This window comes from Podarcis liolepis, assembly GCF_965112155.1.
Source record: "Podarcis liolepis genome assembly, chromosome: 16".
Taxonomy (NCBI): Eukaryota; Metazoa; Chordata; class Lepidosauria; order Squamata; family Lacertidae; genus Podarcis; species Podarcis liolepis.
This window is the reverse complement of record NC_139567.1, coordinates 308306-324044: the sequence shown is the minus strand read 5'-3', so window position 1 is coordinate 324044 and position 15739 is coordinate 308306. Positions and strand designations below refer to the sequence as shown.

Below are 15739 nucleotides of genomic sequence, written 5' to 3'. Positions count from 1 at the left end.
AAAGCTAGGCTTTATTTCACCCGGGTCAAAGACCCAGTTTGGCACAAATCACCCACACACATTTGTGTACACACACAGTCTCAATAGTGCCCCACTGGAGGCTTCACACAAAGCAAAAAAAAAAAAAACCCTTGGCTACCCCCCCCCCGGCTATGCCTCTGGAATAAGTAGCTTTATTTGTTTTGTTTGGTTTTGTTTTGTTTTGTTTTGTTTTTATTCCAACTCCATTGAGCTCCATTCTGCATGGCCATGTTGACTGCAGCTGTTGGAAGCAGTAATCCAAAACATTGAAAGGGCTATCTTGGGAAGTCTGAACTCTGGTAAATAAATTATTGTGGCTTCCTTCCTCCCCTTCCCATGCAATCCAGGTATGCAATAATAAAGGAAATTGCCACTGCAATATGGGGTGGGCCCCCCCTGACTGCACGATGGAAGATAGAGGAGGCTTGGGTGGAAGCATTGACAGCACATTTCGAAGTGGTGAGTTGGTTTCTTGGTTTGTTTTTAAAAATAACTTTATTAATTTTAGTTCATATTTGTCCATAAGCAGAATGAGTTTTAAACAATATATCATGTGGAGGATTGTTTGGCAGATAAAGGTAAAGGTAAAGGTCCAGTCGTGACCGACTCTGGGGTTGCGGCGCTCATCTCGCTTTATTGGCCGAGGGAGCTGGCGTACAGCTTCCAGGTCATGTGGCCAGCATGACTAAGCCACTTTTGGCGAACCAGAGCAGCACACGGAAACGCCATTTACCTTCCTGCCGGAGCGGTACCTATTTATATACTTGCACTTTGACGTGCTTTCAACCTGCTAGGTTGGCAGCAGCAGGGACCGAGCAACGGGAGCTCACCCCGTCGCGAGGATTCAAACCGCCGACCTTCTGATTGGCAAGTCCTAGGCTCTGTGGTTTAACCCACAACAATCATGAGGAGTGTCTGTTGATGACTCAGTAAGGCCATCCCAAGCTCTCCAACACCCAACTGTTGATTGTCTTGGCTGACCATTAAATGATTTTCCCTGTCTGTTGCAGGAGTGGAAAACTGGATCTGGCCAGATCTTCATCTTCTCCACCTCCTGGGCCAACTCTGACAAGTGGGCTTAACCACCCACCAGTCATTCACCTGATGTCATAATGGTATCAGTTGACATCAGTCCAAGTGCAAAGGAGGTTGATGAATCTGGTGATCAGCTGATCAGTGGTTTCAGCATCCTCTTTGGAAGACATGGTTTCAGTACCATACCATCAAAGAGGCTCCTTTTCATCATTATCATTATCACCATCATCATCATTTTATTTGTATGCTGCATTTCCACAGTTAAAACAATGCTCAAGATGGCTTACCATATGAAAGATTTACATAGTTACAAATATAGCAAAGTAGTTTTAAAAAAGCACATTAAAAGCTTCATAATCAAACTGAACAATTTCCACATAAAAATAAAGATACAAAAAGTTAATATCAGTAATATCAGTTAATATCAGTAACAACAGCAAAACTTTCCCCAAAATACCCCAGTCCTTGCTGAGCAGCAGCCGCAGCAGCAGTCCTTATGAGGCCAGTCAGGCCCCGCCCTGGGCCAGGTGGAGAGAGTCAGGAAAGGGGCCATCAACAATCATCTTCTGCAGAAAAAGTGCTTCTGTCAGCCCCCTTGGCTGCTTTAGTGCAGCCAATCCCAGTTGATTGTCAGGGCTTCACATTTTTCTTTCTTAAGATGGATGCTGTCTAGGCCTGGTGAGTTCTTAATTTTAAGTTTGTTGGTCTGTCCAAAACTTAACATCAGTTGAACGCAGTTCTTTGGCCCCTGCCCCTGCAACTTTTGCAGGAAAGACAGATCCAAGTCTCTGACTCCTGCTCTGGCACACTGCTCAGAGAAATGGGGAGTGTATAACATTCTTATTTTATTTTTTTATTTTCCTTGCTAGCTGCAACTGTAGACGAAACTCTCAACGTTGGTACAGCTACAAGAAACTGGCTCCTGATTAGCTTTTTCCTTTTCCTGCCTGTCCTGATTGGCTCGGTCATCTTGATCATAAAATTGAGGGACTTTTTCTCAAATGTGAAAGGGGAGGAGGAAGAGGAGGAAGAGGAAGAAGAGGAAGGAAAAGGTTATGATACAAAAAGGTAACGGCTTTGTTTGCCTAATGATCAAATTGGTGCATTTGGTGCAAATGTGCTTCCCAACTTTTCCCGACCCCACACAGTTGTTCCTTTTCCCAGAGGTTGTCAGGGAACTGCCATCGGAGCTAGAGGCAGAGGGAAGGCTCCAAAGCGATGCAGGAGAAGGTCCCAGTAGGGAGAGAGGCAGCCCATCTGCTGGGGAAGGAAATCAGCGTAACACCAGTGGAGAAGGGGGGCAGATGGGGGAATCGGAGAGGAATCTCTTCGCAGGAGACCAGCGGAGAGAGTACGGGTACTCCGCTGCCCACACCCTCCCTGCGCAGAAGACTTCCGCGCAGGGAGAGTAGGAGGAGACTTGGCATCAAACAACTTTTATGCTGGAAAAGGTTTAAGAAATGCCCACTGACGGATTCTGCCAGCGACTGAGACAGTCACGATGCTGGAGGCTGTTCAGTCAGAAAGGGTTAACCAGGTAACCTAGTCAGGAGTGGCGGCAACTTACGCACGAGCAACCCCTAAAACCATTACAGAGGTGTATGCCACTTCTGTAACCTGTAAATGCAGTTTCTCTTTTTTTATATATAATTTTTATTGGTTTTACAATTTAGTTTTTCATTCACACAAAAAGAAAAATACAATCCAAAAACATAGACTTCTCCAAATTCTCTGACTTCTATCCTCCCTTTTGTGGGGTCCACTAATAATCATTTTCCCTGCATATTATCACTGCATATTATCTTACCTATTTTCTCCTCTAAATACAGTTTCTCAGTCTCCTGCCAGGGCAATAAACAGCTGTCCTCCTTGCAACTGCACAGTAGACCAGCTCACAGCATGTTGCCTCTCACCATCCCAACCAGTGGTGGAGTGAATGCAAATGCTTTGTGGGACAAGTGCATGGGCAGCCCTGAGGGCGGTGGGGGCAGAACGAGGGAGAGCCCTGTGGCTTGGCCCACAATGCAGTGCAGGGGGTGCACTTGCACACCACAGTCCAGGAGCATGAGCAGCAGTGTTGCCGCCCACTCTCCTCTCTCTGCTGGAGCTTCCGAGCCGCCAGATGCCTCACATGCCTTAGCCTCTCTCTGCCCCTAGGTCTGGCTTGACCCCTTGACTTGTTGGGCCATTGTGTGAGGAAGCTGCGACTCCTCCATTCACTGTTGCATGGGTGTAGACGGGGGGGGGGCAGCGGCCCCTCCAAATCAATAAAAATCAATAAAAAGACATAGCAAACTGAGGTTCTGCGCCCTGTAACAAAAGACCTGCCCTCCCAACAAAAATCTTGGCTACGCCCATGCGCTGGAGCCAGACTCTGATGAGGGAGCCTGTTGTGGGGGCGCCTAGTCACGCCGTCTCAGACAAATGTTCCCTGGGCAATGTCCTCCCCCCACTCCCCCCACACTATGCAACTGATCCCTCCTCCAGGGATAGCTTGCATGGTAACTCCCTGATGCTGCTACCCCTGGAGCCACCCTGGACTCTTTTGGGAAGAGGGGAAGGAATATATAAAATAAACCAGTTGTGATTCAGGTATCAGACTGAGCTGAGTGATGCTTCTGAGATTCCCTAGGAGCACATTTTACACCATTGAACCCTGGTTTCTTACATCCTTCCTTACTCTTCTGCCCACCTATTGGCAGGAGGGGACCAGTACTTTAGTCATGACACTCCCCACCCTGACAGATACAGTGTGGTGAGGTGAATGCATCCAGTCTGGTGCGTGCTTTAGTTTATCTCAAGACTCGCAGGGAGAGAGCTCGCGCTTTAGTCTATGATTAGGGGAAGAAGACAAGCCTTCCCTAACAAGCAATTTTCCTAAAGTTCAAACTCCCCCTCCCACACACACACATGGGGGAGCAAACATGCAGTCCCACCATTACCTAAAGCAGGGGTGAGGGGCCATTTTGAAGCCAAGGGCCAGTTTCCAGGGGTCTAATGCTAGTGGAGGGCAGAGCCACAGGCAGAAAGTAGGTGGAACAACAGCTGTGACTCTTATCTTTGTACATCAGGTCACACATTCCTGACACACACAAAATCAGAGGTTTAAAGGCAAGCACCATCACATGCATTCTTTCCATCCAGGGAAGCAAGATGTATTTTCACTGTTCAATGGGGGGAGGGGGAGGATCAAGCCAGACAAAAGCACTCAAGCAGAACCAATGAGGAGTGTGGCCTGAGGAGAGTCCTGAGGGCCAGATGGAGTGGTCCACAGGGCCACATCCAGCCCCTGGGCCTGAGGTTTTCCACCCCTGGTATAAAACCTGAAGTCGTACAAGTTACAGGTAGGTAGCCATGTTGGTCTGCTGTAGTCAAAACAAAATAAAAAAATTCCTTCTAGTAGCACCTTAGAGACCAACTATGTTATTGCTATGAGCTTTCGTGTGCATTCATACTTCTTCAGATACCAATAACAAACTTAGTTGGTCTCTAAGGTGCTACTGGAAGGATTTTTTTTATTCTGAAGTGGTACAGCCAAATGCATACACTTGGCTTCCTGATGACAACCCACAGTGACCTGGCTGCAGAACTGGGCAGTAAAGCTTTGGGAGATGTCTTCATGTACCCTAAAATATTATTTTTGAACAGTGTGTTTTCCTCCCCTTTTCAATTTAGATCTCAACAAGTTCATCAGCCACAGACTGCAAGGTAGATTTCTTATACATAACCCTATATGTGTATTCTAATTTCTTGTTGTCTCTGTTTTAAAGGGGTTCTAGGGTGGAGCTTGTACTTGATAGCATTGAACACCACCCCAATCTCTGAGTGGTGCAAGATTCCAGGGATCCCAGGCCTTTATCCAGGGTTCAGCTTCCTCAGAATGAGGGGCAGCACAGACTGTGGTGTTCTCTATGATATATGCTTTATATAAAACCATGGAGGAGATCCCAGCATTAACACCCCAAGAGGGTCTTAGGGGGGGGGGGTCTCTAGAATTGTAGAGTTAGAAGGGACCCTACCCCCTGCAAGGCAGGAATCTCATCTAAAGCATCCATGACAGATGGCTATCCAACCTCTGCTTAAAAACCTCCAAGGAAGGAGAGTCCACAACCTCCTGAGGGAGACCGTTCTACAGTCGAACAGCTGTTGCTATCAGAAAGTTCTTCCTGATGTTCAGTAGTAATCTCCTTTCTTGTAACTTGAATCTATTGCACCTCCTGCCATCCTGCCCAAGATGGATTCCCAGAACACCCTGCTAAAAACTCTCTTTTCCTGTCTCCTCACACCTGTTACCCTGGCAATCTTCCAAATCCTTTTCTCTGGTGGGAAGGTGGAGAGAAGGTGGGAAGGTTTCTTGTCTTTTCAATGGCTCTCAATGACCCTGAATTGTTTCTTAATGGACCTAGCTTGGCATAGGCTAGCTCAGGAATTCCTCTGCAGCTTGTATTTCTCAACATCCCAAATAATCAAAATCCTACCATTCATTAATTTCTAGGGTTTAGGCCCTTCCCCACAAAAATCTATAACATAGTAATAGCAGCAGTAGTAACAAGAAGCAGGTACAGCAACTGAAGCAGTATATTTGATGTATATTCCTGGTAATTCTCTGCTCTGTTTTTTATGCTCTGCACCACAGTGTATAGGTAAGGACAGCAGAAGCCCTGGCTTGCCAAAAGGTTACAGAAGTTCCTGTTCTTCTCTCCATGAAGTACAATGCATGAAAATATTTTAATTAGAATCGTTCTTTCTGCTGTGAATGTGACTGCTGCTTGCTTCTGTTTGTTTCTACAATAAAGTGTATTTGTTCTCTTAAAATTAGTTTGAAGTATGTGTTTGGGTGGAAGGCAGGGAGATCAACAACTGGGGGAGTCAGTGGCGTAGCATGAGAGGCAGAAGGGTGGGGGCCCAGGTGCAAAATTCTGAGAGGGGTGCAACCAGGTGCCCTCATGACAGGCCATGTGGCTGAGCTCCTGCTGCCTTCCAGAGCTGCAGGGAGGCACCCCCCTCCCGCCGGGGCTTCGTGGGAGGGAAGAAGGGAGGGTGCCAGAAGCCACTGCCAGCTCGCCCGGTCGCTGACTCAGCACCCACCTGCCCACGTTCCAGGCCAGATGCTCTCCTCTCTTCCCCAGGGTATGCCCTGCTGCCATGCAATGGCCATGCTCCATGCTCCACAGCAACAGTGGTGGTGGGCCATGGCTAGTGGGCAATGTCAGGGTGTGCAAGAGCAGCCCTGAGCTCTCCCAGCACAGGTGCCTGCCAGCTTGCCCCCCCACCCCATGTTTTTCTACCTCCACCTACACTCTGCCTGTCCCGGCCGAGATAGAGGGAGTTGGGGCAGTGCTGCTGCTGCCCACTGAGGAGGGAGTGTGTTGTGTGTGGAGAGTCCACCTCCCCCTTCAGTACTTCACAGATAAGAATTAACGAGCAATTTATATTTTATAGTCCTTTTTATTCAGGCATCAGGTTGCAAGCAAAAAGCCACCTCCCTCCACAAGGAGGGATTGTAGAGTTGTCTACTCTAATTCTTCCCCTTTCCATCTTCCGCAACATCCTAGGTTCCAACAGGAAGTCCCTCCTCCTCTCTGCATCCTTTGTGCTCTAATACATCAGATCTCCTAGTTTGTGGGGAGGGAGGGTCCCCCACACTCCCTAATGACGTCTCTCCTATCTATCCCCTCCCTTCTGTTTCTCTTGTCTAATCTCCTGCCTAATCTGCTTTGTGTATGTGTCTCTTTCTGCTTCTGAGCCACTAGAAATGGGGGGAGGGGTCTTCCCCCTCCAGCTCCTTTTCTGAGAGAAGCTGCTCTGCCTCAGAATGCATTTTCCAATCCTCTGCTTCAGACCATTCCCTGACAGATGAAGACGAAGGAGCCACCGCTCTCCAGGCCCCACACTCTCCGCTGCCGCTGCCACATGTGGTGACGCCAATAGTCCAGCCTCCACAGTGGCCAAATTGACTTTGAATCCTAGCAAGATGGAGGTGCTGTGACTGAGTCACAAACTCTGGATAATGGGTGATTTTTTTGCTTTGGATGGGGTTACACACTCCCTGAAAGTGCAGGTTCGTAGTCTGGGGCTGCTCCTGGCTCCATCTTCGTTACTTCGTTACAGATGACCTCAGTGCCCAAGAGTGCCTTTTACCAGCTTCAGCTGGTGAAGTAGCTACAGCTGTTTCTGGACTGAGATAGCTTGCCCTAGAAGTTGCAGGTGGTGCAAATTTTCACTCACTGGGGCAGGATTTCCCCAACACATTACTCTGCTGTTGAAAAAATTACACTGGCTGACAAGTAGCTACAGGGCTAAGTTCAAGATGATGGTTTTGGTGTATAAAGCCCTATATAACTTGTCTGACCCCTTATATTCGCAACCACTTGCTGTGCTCGACAGATGATGGCCTGCAGATTCCATCTTATCAAGAGGTCCATTCTACATGGTGTAGCGATTGCACCTTTAATGTTGACACACCTACTTTTTGGAATACCCTCCACGGAATATTAGGTGCCATCTCTTCCAACAAGTCTTTTTACTGCAATATTTTTCCCAGTTTGCATCTATACTGGAATAGTTTTAAATACTATTTTTGAATGTTTTATTGCTTTATCACTTGTTTGCTGCCCTGGGCTCTTAAAAAAAATTAAGTACAAGCATCCATAATTGAATTGTACAATAAAAACAAACCCGTTGAACAACGCAGTAATTAAAGCAGGAGGCTCTGGCCAAGAGATCAAGGGAATATCTGTGTAAGCAGATGCATCTACAAAAGACAGTGAAATGCCCATACAGAGGGGGCTTCTCACATTATAGCCTTCTGGAATACTGGTGCCACGGGGGGGGGGGGGGGCGGACACTTTCATATAACCAGAAGCCAATAATCATTAGGCCATGGCAAGACCAACCCAGTTCTACTTGTTGATCTTACTACCCTTACCAGGCCAGTCTTTCAGGTGATCTGTTCTAGAATTCTTGAAAGCTTTGTATGTAAGTAACAAGACATTAAACATTGCTCAATGGCTAAGAGGCAGTCAGTGCAGATCCATTAGCATGGGTGTGAAAAGTGCCCCGTAAGCAGCACCACTAACCAGCTGGCCCACAGCATTCTGCACCATCAGCAGGCTTTGGATCAGCTGCAAGGGAGAGCATAGAGCACATTGCAGTAGTCTAAACATGAAGTTGCCTCTGGTGATACAAGCACCAGCAACTGAGGCTAGTACCAATTGAAAGATGCAATTTATCTATTTTTTAAAAAAACCACCCTAGCCAGTAAGCTACATCCCATCTTATTACAGTGGGTGCCTAAGCTAATTGTTGGTATTCTAAGTTTTGAACTGGATACCAGTCCATACAGTAGATGCTAAGAAGCTGCATTACTCCGTGCCATTTTCCTTACCAACCAAACTAACTTCCCTGTATGGTCCCCTGTATAACAGGCCACTGGTGGCCAGCCCTCTCCCCCCACCCCCCCTGTATCTAGATCTACTTATCAGCAACCTTCAATGTTGTTTACTAAGCTTTACTGACCATTGGTCACTGAGGATGCTCCACCCAGTCCAAAGGTTTGATACCTAGAGTCACAAAGGAAAGGTTTTGCCTGCACAGCACATACCGATTTGAATCCGTAGCCTATTTGAATCTAGCACCCAGTGCGGCAAAGGCCCTTCATTTCCAGATCAAGCTCCTGACTCTGGCTGAACACTGTTAATGATGGAGGTGAACACTGAGTGCACGAAAGAGCAGCTGCCATTCATTTTGAGGAGATTCCATATTTCTGAAGATTATGGCTTCCTCCTTCCAAATCCACTGGTAGGAACATGGTGGCTGCATGAGATGCTTGGAGCAGGAGGGGGTTGCGGTGTGTGTGTAGCAGGTAGGGAGAGATCAGAGACCTACAGGGGATTGACATGCATTTTGCCAAATTCAATCACTAATGTTTCATCACAGGATTGTGAGAAAAGGCAGGCTGGGAGGTTGGCTGGAGTAAATGACCAAGGCTTTTAAGGGAGAAAGCAACACTTCAGGAGGAGCCTAAGCATGCTGACATTCTCAGTTGGGTTAACAGTGGAAACAAAATGCAGCAGAGAATGTAAATGTGTGGTTACCCTGTTCCCCTAACCTCAGATTTTATTTTTCATTTATTTATAAAAAATATGGATTTATATGGATAATAATAATAATAATAATAATAATAATAATAATAATAATAAATTTATTATTTATACCCCGCCCATCTGGCTGAGTTTCCCCAGCCACTCTGGGCGGCTCCCAATCAGTGTGAAAAACAGTACAGCGTTACATATTAAAAACTTCCCTGAACAGGGCTGCCTTAAGATGTCTTCTGAATGTCAGGTAATTATTTATCTTTTTGACATCTGATGGGAGGGCATTCCACAGGGCGGGCGCCACTACCGAGAAGGCCCTCTGTCTGGTTCCCTGTAGCCTCACTTCTCGCAATGGGGGAACTGCCAGAAGGCCCTCGGCGCTGGTTCTCAGTGTCCGGGCTGAACGATGGGGGTGCAGACGCTCCAAGGCCGTTTAGGGCTTTAAAGGTCAGCACCAACACTTTGAATCATGCTTGGAAACGTACTGTGTGGTCCCGGCGGCCACTCCCAGTCACCAGTCTAGCTGCCGCATTCTGGATTAATTGCAATTTCCGGGTCACCTTCAAAGGTAGCCCCACGTAGAGCACGTTGCAGTAGTCCAAACGTGAGATAACCAGAGCATGCACCACTCTGGCGAGACAGTTCGCGGGCAGGTAGGGTCTTAGCCTGCGTACCAGGTGGAGCTGGTAGACAGCTGCCCTGGACAGAGTTAACCTGCGCCTCCATGGACAGCTGTGAGTCCAAAATGACTCCCAGGCTGCGCACCTGGTCCTTCAGGGGCACAGTTACCCCATTCAAGACCAGGGAATCCCCCACACCAACCTGCTCCCTGTCCCCCAAAAACAGTACTTCTGTCTTGTCAGGATTCAACCTCAATCTGTTAGCTGCCATCCATCCTCCAGCCGCCTCCAGGCACTCACACAGGACCTTTACCGCCTTCACTGGTTCTGATTTAAAGGAGAGGTAGAGCTGGGTGTCATCTGCATACTGATGAACACCCAGTCCAAACCCCCTGATGATCTCTCCCAGCAGCTTCATTAAAAAGCATGGGGGAGAGGACAGAACCCTGAGGCACCCCACATGTGAGAGCCCAGGGGTCTGAACACTCATCGCCCACCACCACTTTCTGGACACGGCCCAGGAGGAAGGAGCGGAACCACTGTATGACAGTGCCCCCAGCTCCCAGCCCCTCTAGACGGTCCAGAAGGATGTTATGGTCGATGGTGTCAAAGGCCGCTGAGAGATCCAGCAGAACTAGGAAACAGCTCTCACCTTTCTCCCTAGCCCGCCGGAGATCATCAACCAGCGCGACCAAGGCAGTTTCAGTCCCATGGTGAGGCCTGAATCCCGATTGGAAGGGATCCAAATGGTCCGTTTCCTCCAGGCGCTTCCTCAGCAACCACCCGCTCAATCACCTTGCCCAAGAATGGCAGATTTGAGACTGGGCGATAGTTGGCCAAATTGGCCAGGTCTAAATCTGAATCTGAGCGACTTTATCTGCAAAAAACTTTGCAAAAGCATTGCAGGAGATCTTGGGGTCCCTACCAGGCCCCGGTGGTACAGGTGGTTCCGATAGATTGCGAACCACCTGAAAAAGTCTCCTGCTGCTGTTTTCTGCAGATGCAATGGAGGCGGCGAAGAAGGCCCTCTTTGCCGTCGCCATTGCCACTTGGTAGGCTTGACGTTGAGCTCTAGTCCGTGTCCTGTCTGATTCAGAATGAGTTTTCCGCCACCGGCGCTCTAGCCGTCTCAACGATTGTTTCATCACCCTCAGCTCTGGGGGAAACCACGGGGCTGTCCGGGCTCCATGCAATCAGAGAGGGCGCTTTGGAGCCAGACAGTCAATAGCCCTGGTTAACTCCGCATTCCAGCGTGCCACCAGGGAATCAGCTGAAAGGCCATCAACTTGGGATAAAGCATCCCCTACCACTCTCTGGAAGCCAATTGGATCCATTAAGTGGCGGGGGCGGACCATCCGAATCGGTCCCACCTCCCTGCAGAGGGGCAGGGTTGCGGAGAAGTCCAGTTGCACCAGGAAGTGATCTGACCATGGCACTTCTTTTGTTTCGCTTTTAGTTAGTGTCAGATCACCAACATCCATAGAGGTGAATCCATACAGGTGAACACCAAGTCTAAGGCATGTCCACGGCTATGAGTTGGGCCAAACTTATTCAGGGACAGCCCCATGGAGGCCATGCTTTCCACGAAGTCCCGAGCGGCCCCTTGTAAGGTCGTGTCGGCATTGATGTTAAAATCCCCCAGGACAACCAAGCTAGGTGTCTCCAGGAGCATATCTGACACGACCTGAAGCAGCTCGGGCAGGGAATCCGTGGTGTAGAGGAGAGGTCGGTACACCAGTAGGAATCCTGTACTGCCCCTATTGCCCAACTTCCAGAACATGCACTCAGAAAACTAGGACTTCCCAATAGGACGCCTGGTGCAGACTAATGACTGCCTAAAAATCACTGCAACCCCCCCCCCCTTGCCCACAAGGCCTAGGTTGCTGTGCGTAAGAGAAACCTGGTGGGCAAGCAGCGGCAAGGACAGGCCCATCTGCTTCATCCAACCAGGTCTCTGTCACACATGCCAGGTCAAATCCTCCATCCACAATCAGGTCATGGATGGCAGTGGTTTTATTCATCATTGACCTGGCATTGCACAGCAACACTTTCAGGTCATGTGGGTTTCCCTTACTGATTACTGTATCCTTCCGGTCAGGTCCAGACCTAGAGGCAGGGATAGTCCTCAAACAATGACTAAACCTGCCTCCTCGGTAATGACATGGTCTGGTCTTAGCATAACTTCTCCTCCTGCCCGTGATCACTGAGATCGGGTGTCCCAATACATCCCCCCCTGTGGAACCTGCCCCACCCAATCTATTGGCTGAGGCCTACTCCCAGGCAGCCATGACCCTTCCCCTTAAAAAGCAAAATACAAACTATATAATAATTTAACAGAATAATAACAACAACAACAAAACAGAACAGAACAAAACAAAACAAAGCAAGACACAATAGTGCTGACTAAATGCTTATCCCACCCCAAGCAAAAATAAAATAATGAAATAATATAATATTATAAAAAAACAACAACCACCATTTAAGGTGCTGCAAATTAAAAGCAATTAAAACATTTAAAACCATTTATATAGTTGGTAGACTATTTATATTACTATTTATATAACTTTATTACTAACTATTTATATAGTTATATGGATTTTATATAGTTGGTAATGAAACTCTTAATCTCAGGGTCGTGGGTTCAAGACCCACATTAGGCAAATGATTCCAGCACTGCCGGGGTTTGGCCAACTCAATTATACATAAAACCAATACAATAAAAACCATATAAAAAGTTAAGAGCAGAAACCAAAGTACTATTGTTGAAATATATATTCTTCACAAGCGAGGTGGAATAGAAATTTTTTCAGCAGGCATTATTATTATTTTATTTATTTATATCACAGGACTGTTTACAGTATAAAACATAGAAATACATAACATAGGGCTTATCACACTTACCTTTCCTCCCCTCCTTTCAGGCACTTGTTCATACTTAAAAGCTCTGTTTGTGAGCATGGGTTTGTTTTTTCCTCCCTGAAGCTTTCCGCATGAAAACCCTCTCTATAGTGTTCAGTTGGAGCAAACATAAATTAAAGTGTGCCATTTGCTCTGATTGAGCTTTAAAGAGTGAGTTTTTGTGGGAAAAGCTCTGGAGCAAAAAAGGAGGATGCTTGGAGTGTGGACTGTGCCTGAAAAGAGGGGAGGAAAGCCCAGTGTTAGGGGATTTAAAAACAAACAAAAAGACTCCTCAGACACATAAAAATGAAAGGAAAGAAAGTGAAACTTTACATAAGAGAATATGCTGTCTCAGACCAACAGTCCCTCCCTACACACACACACACACACACACACACACACACTACAATCCATCAAACTTAATGAAACCTTGAAAGAGCTATAAGGAGTTGTTTGTTGTATTCTTTCCACATTTGTTTAACAATCAATTCTTCGTGGAGAATTGTAGCTTTGGTAAGGGAAAAGGGGCTCCAAACTATTCTCAGCACCCTTAACAAACTACAACTCTCAGAATTCTTTGGGGGACCCACACCTGTTTAAAGTGGTGTTAGAATGATTTAAATGTATGGTGTGAATGTGCCCAAAGTCGTCAATGGAGTGCTTGCATATGTCTGGTGGCTGGTGGTCTTTGCCTTAGAGGGTTAAAAAGCAGGTGTGCTGAGTAGTGTGGGCTGAGGGGGCTTCAGCTCCCCCCAAAAATTCAAGGAAGCCCAAATCCTGTGGCCCCGCTCCTCCTCCTCTCCGCCTGATGTTGCACAGGCTGAAGGAGGCTGAGCGCAGAGCACAGCTCCTTGCTGCTCAGGGAGAAGGAGGCCAACTCTGCTCTCCCCCTTCCCTACAAGTGCTGGCATCGTGGCAGCAGGAGTGGGACGCCAGCCCAGCTCAGCGTGCCAGTGTTCACATGCTAGGCAGGGGCAGGACGCATCACGGGATGCACCCCCCCCAATGTGGGGGGAAGTCGGCATCCCGTCACAAAGTATGCAGGTAGGGTAGGTATGTATTTTACTTCACAGTGAATGGTCTTCTGTTGACTGGTCCCAGTCTGGTTTAAAGATTGAAAAGCCATAAGAAGGGAGTCAAAGGGCCTTGAAGTTGCCCATCAAGAGTGAGTACCTGGACAGCAGACTGAGCAGGTACACAAGTGACCTGGTCACTAGGGGGAGATGAACTGTATTTCTATTTCTATTTCTATTTTAGCAGTTATTTCTAAATGTGCATCTACATACATAATTTAGCATATGCAAATTTTGTGTGAGTCTACCTCCTGTTTTTTTAGCAATGCATAAGTTCTTGGCCTATACACAGCTCTGTTTTCATCTTTCTGGCCTATATCAAAACCCACAATGAACTAGTTTTCCTGATTAATGATAATTGCTTCTTCTTCTTATCAGAAAGATCTTCCTCCTTTCTATAGCCCTTGGATGGAGATCGCTCACAGCCTGCCTCACCTTATTGAGAACCACCAACTTCGCTCACAGGTGAACAAGGTATTGCATTCCCCATCCCATAGAGGGTGTGAGGATAAAATAGTGAGGAGGGGAACCACATGCCACCTTGAGTTCCTTGGTGGAAGTAGTAGGGATATGAATGAAATGCAAGAGGAACATGCCAGCTAATCAAACTCTGGTTAGCTTCACTCTTCCTTCTACGTTTTAGGTCAAAGTGTCACTTTTCATTATTAGCCTCAAAGCAATGCATAGACATTTGTGTGCTAATCCTTGTTGTTGTTTTTTAAAAAAGAAGTATAGATGCAGGTGTGCTTCTTAGTCTGATGCAAATTAAAAGAACCAATTGCTTCCATATCTGCAATGCAGAGTGAATTCCTCTAGAGGTCACTAGTGCATTAGCAGAGAAACAACCTGCAGACCATGCTTCCTCAAACTCAGCCCTCCAGATGTTTTGAGACTACAACTCCCATCATCCCTGACCACTGGTCCTGCTAGCTAAGGATCATGGGAGTTGTATGCCAAAAACATCTGGAGGGCTGAGTTTGAGGAAGCCTGCTCTTAGGAATGGGGTGTTAAAATATCATGATACAGGTATTTAAGGCTGCTGCATCAGGTGGTCAGCTGAAAATGAGAACAGATCTCCTGCATTCTTCATAGTGGTATAGAAGGGGACATTTCAGCCAGAGGCAAAGCTACCTGCGCCGGTACCCGGAGCAACGTGTGTCCCAGTGGGCATGGTGTGCATCCCAGGGGTATGGCGTGCACCCCAGCGGGTGCCACCGATCGGGGGTGGGCATTTTGTCATTCCCCCTTTGGAATGGTACCCAGGGCAGCCTGCCCCCCCGCCAGAACACCCCTGATTTCAGCAGGTCTAGCTGCTCCTGCACAAGCTGCACCTGCTGAAATGACCTTTTCTACACAATTATTAGGGATGCAGGACTTGCCTAGGACTTGCTGATCAGAAGGTCAGCAGTTCGAATCCCTGCGACAGGGTGAGCTCCCATTGCTCAGTCCCTGCTCCTGCCAACCTAGCAGTTGAAAAGCACGTCAAAGTGAAAGTAGATAAATAGGTACTGCTCCGGCGGGAAGGTAATCGGCGTTTCCGTGCGCTGCTCTGGTTCTCCAGAAGCGGCTTAGTCATGCTGGCCACATGACCCAGAAGCTGTATGCCAGCTCCCTTGGTCAATAAAGCAAGATGAGCGCCGCAACCCTTTTTACACAATTATTAAAGGTGCAGGAATCTAGTCCTCTTTCCCCCACCAAGTCAATCTACTTTCAAGCAACCTTCTAATACAGTGGTGCCTTGCAAGACGAAATTAATTCGTTCCGCGAGTTTTGTCATCTTGCGATTTTTTTCGTCTTGCGAAGCACGGTGTCGGAAAAGTTTTGGAAAAGCTTCAAAAATCACCAAAGTCTTCAAAAACCTCAAAAAAGGCTACCACACCGCGTGCTATGAGTTGTTCCTCAAAGTCAAGTCGCAACTGTATTAACGGTGTTAAGAAAAAGGAAACAAACTTGCAAGACGTTTCCGTCTTGCGAAGCAAGCCCATAGGGAAAATCA

At 47.4% G+C, this 15739-nt stretch overlaps 2 protein-coding genes across 8 annotated transcripts in view; both read left to right on the top strand.

Annotated features, from left to right (window-relative positions):
* Positions 1–5871, top strand: part of LOC310695689 (disintegrin and metalloproteinase domain-containing protein 2-like) — an 83937-nt gene extending 78066 nt beyond the window's left edge. For all 3 annotated transcript variants that reach the window (XM_083480507.1, XM_083480508.1, XM_083480506.1), the window contains 4 exons: positions 369–480; positions 1926–2124; positions 4732–4764; positions 5693–5871. In XM_083480507.1, the coding sequence (XP_083336633.1) occupies positions 369–480; positions 1926–2124; positions 4732–4764; positions 5693–5699 (351 nt within the window). In that variant the 3' untranslated portion in view covers positions 5700–5871. The remainder of the gene's footprint in view (positions 1–368; positions 481–1925; positions 2125–4731; positions 4765–5692) is intronic.
* A 2766-nt stretch (positions 5872–8637) lies between these two features.
* The window catches only part of LOC310695750 (indoleamine 2,3-dioxygenase 2-like), a 56323-nt gene continuing 49221 nt past the window's right edge, over positions 8638–15739 (top strand). For 2 of the 5 annotated variants that reach the window (XM_083480660.1, XM_083480656.1), the window contains exons 1-2: positions 8639–8856; positions 14122–14217. In XM_083480660.1, coding sequence (XP_083336786.1) covers positions 8755–8856; positions 14122–14217 — 198 coding nt within the window. In that variant the 5' untranslated portion in view covers positions 8639–8754. Of the gene's footprint in view, positions 8857–14121; positions 14218–15739 lie in introns of all 5 variants that reach the window. The other 3 variants (XM_083480657.1, XM_083480659.1, XM_083480658.1) reach the window with 3 other exon arrangements.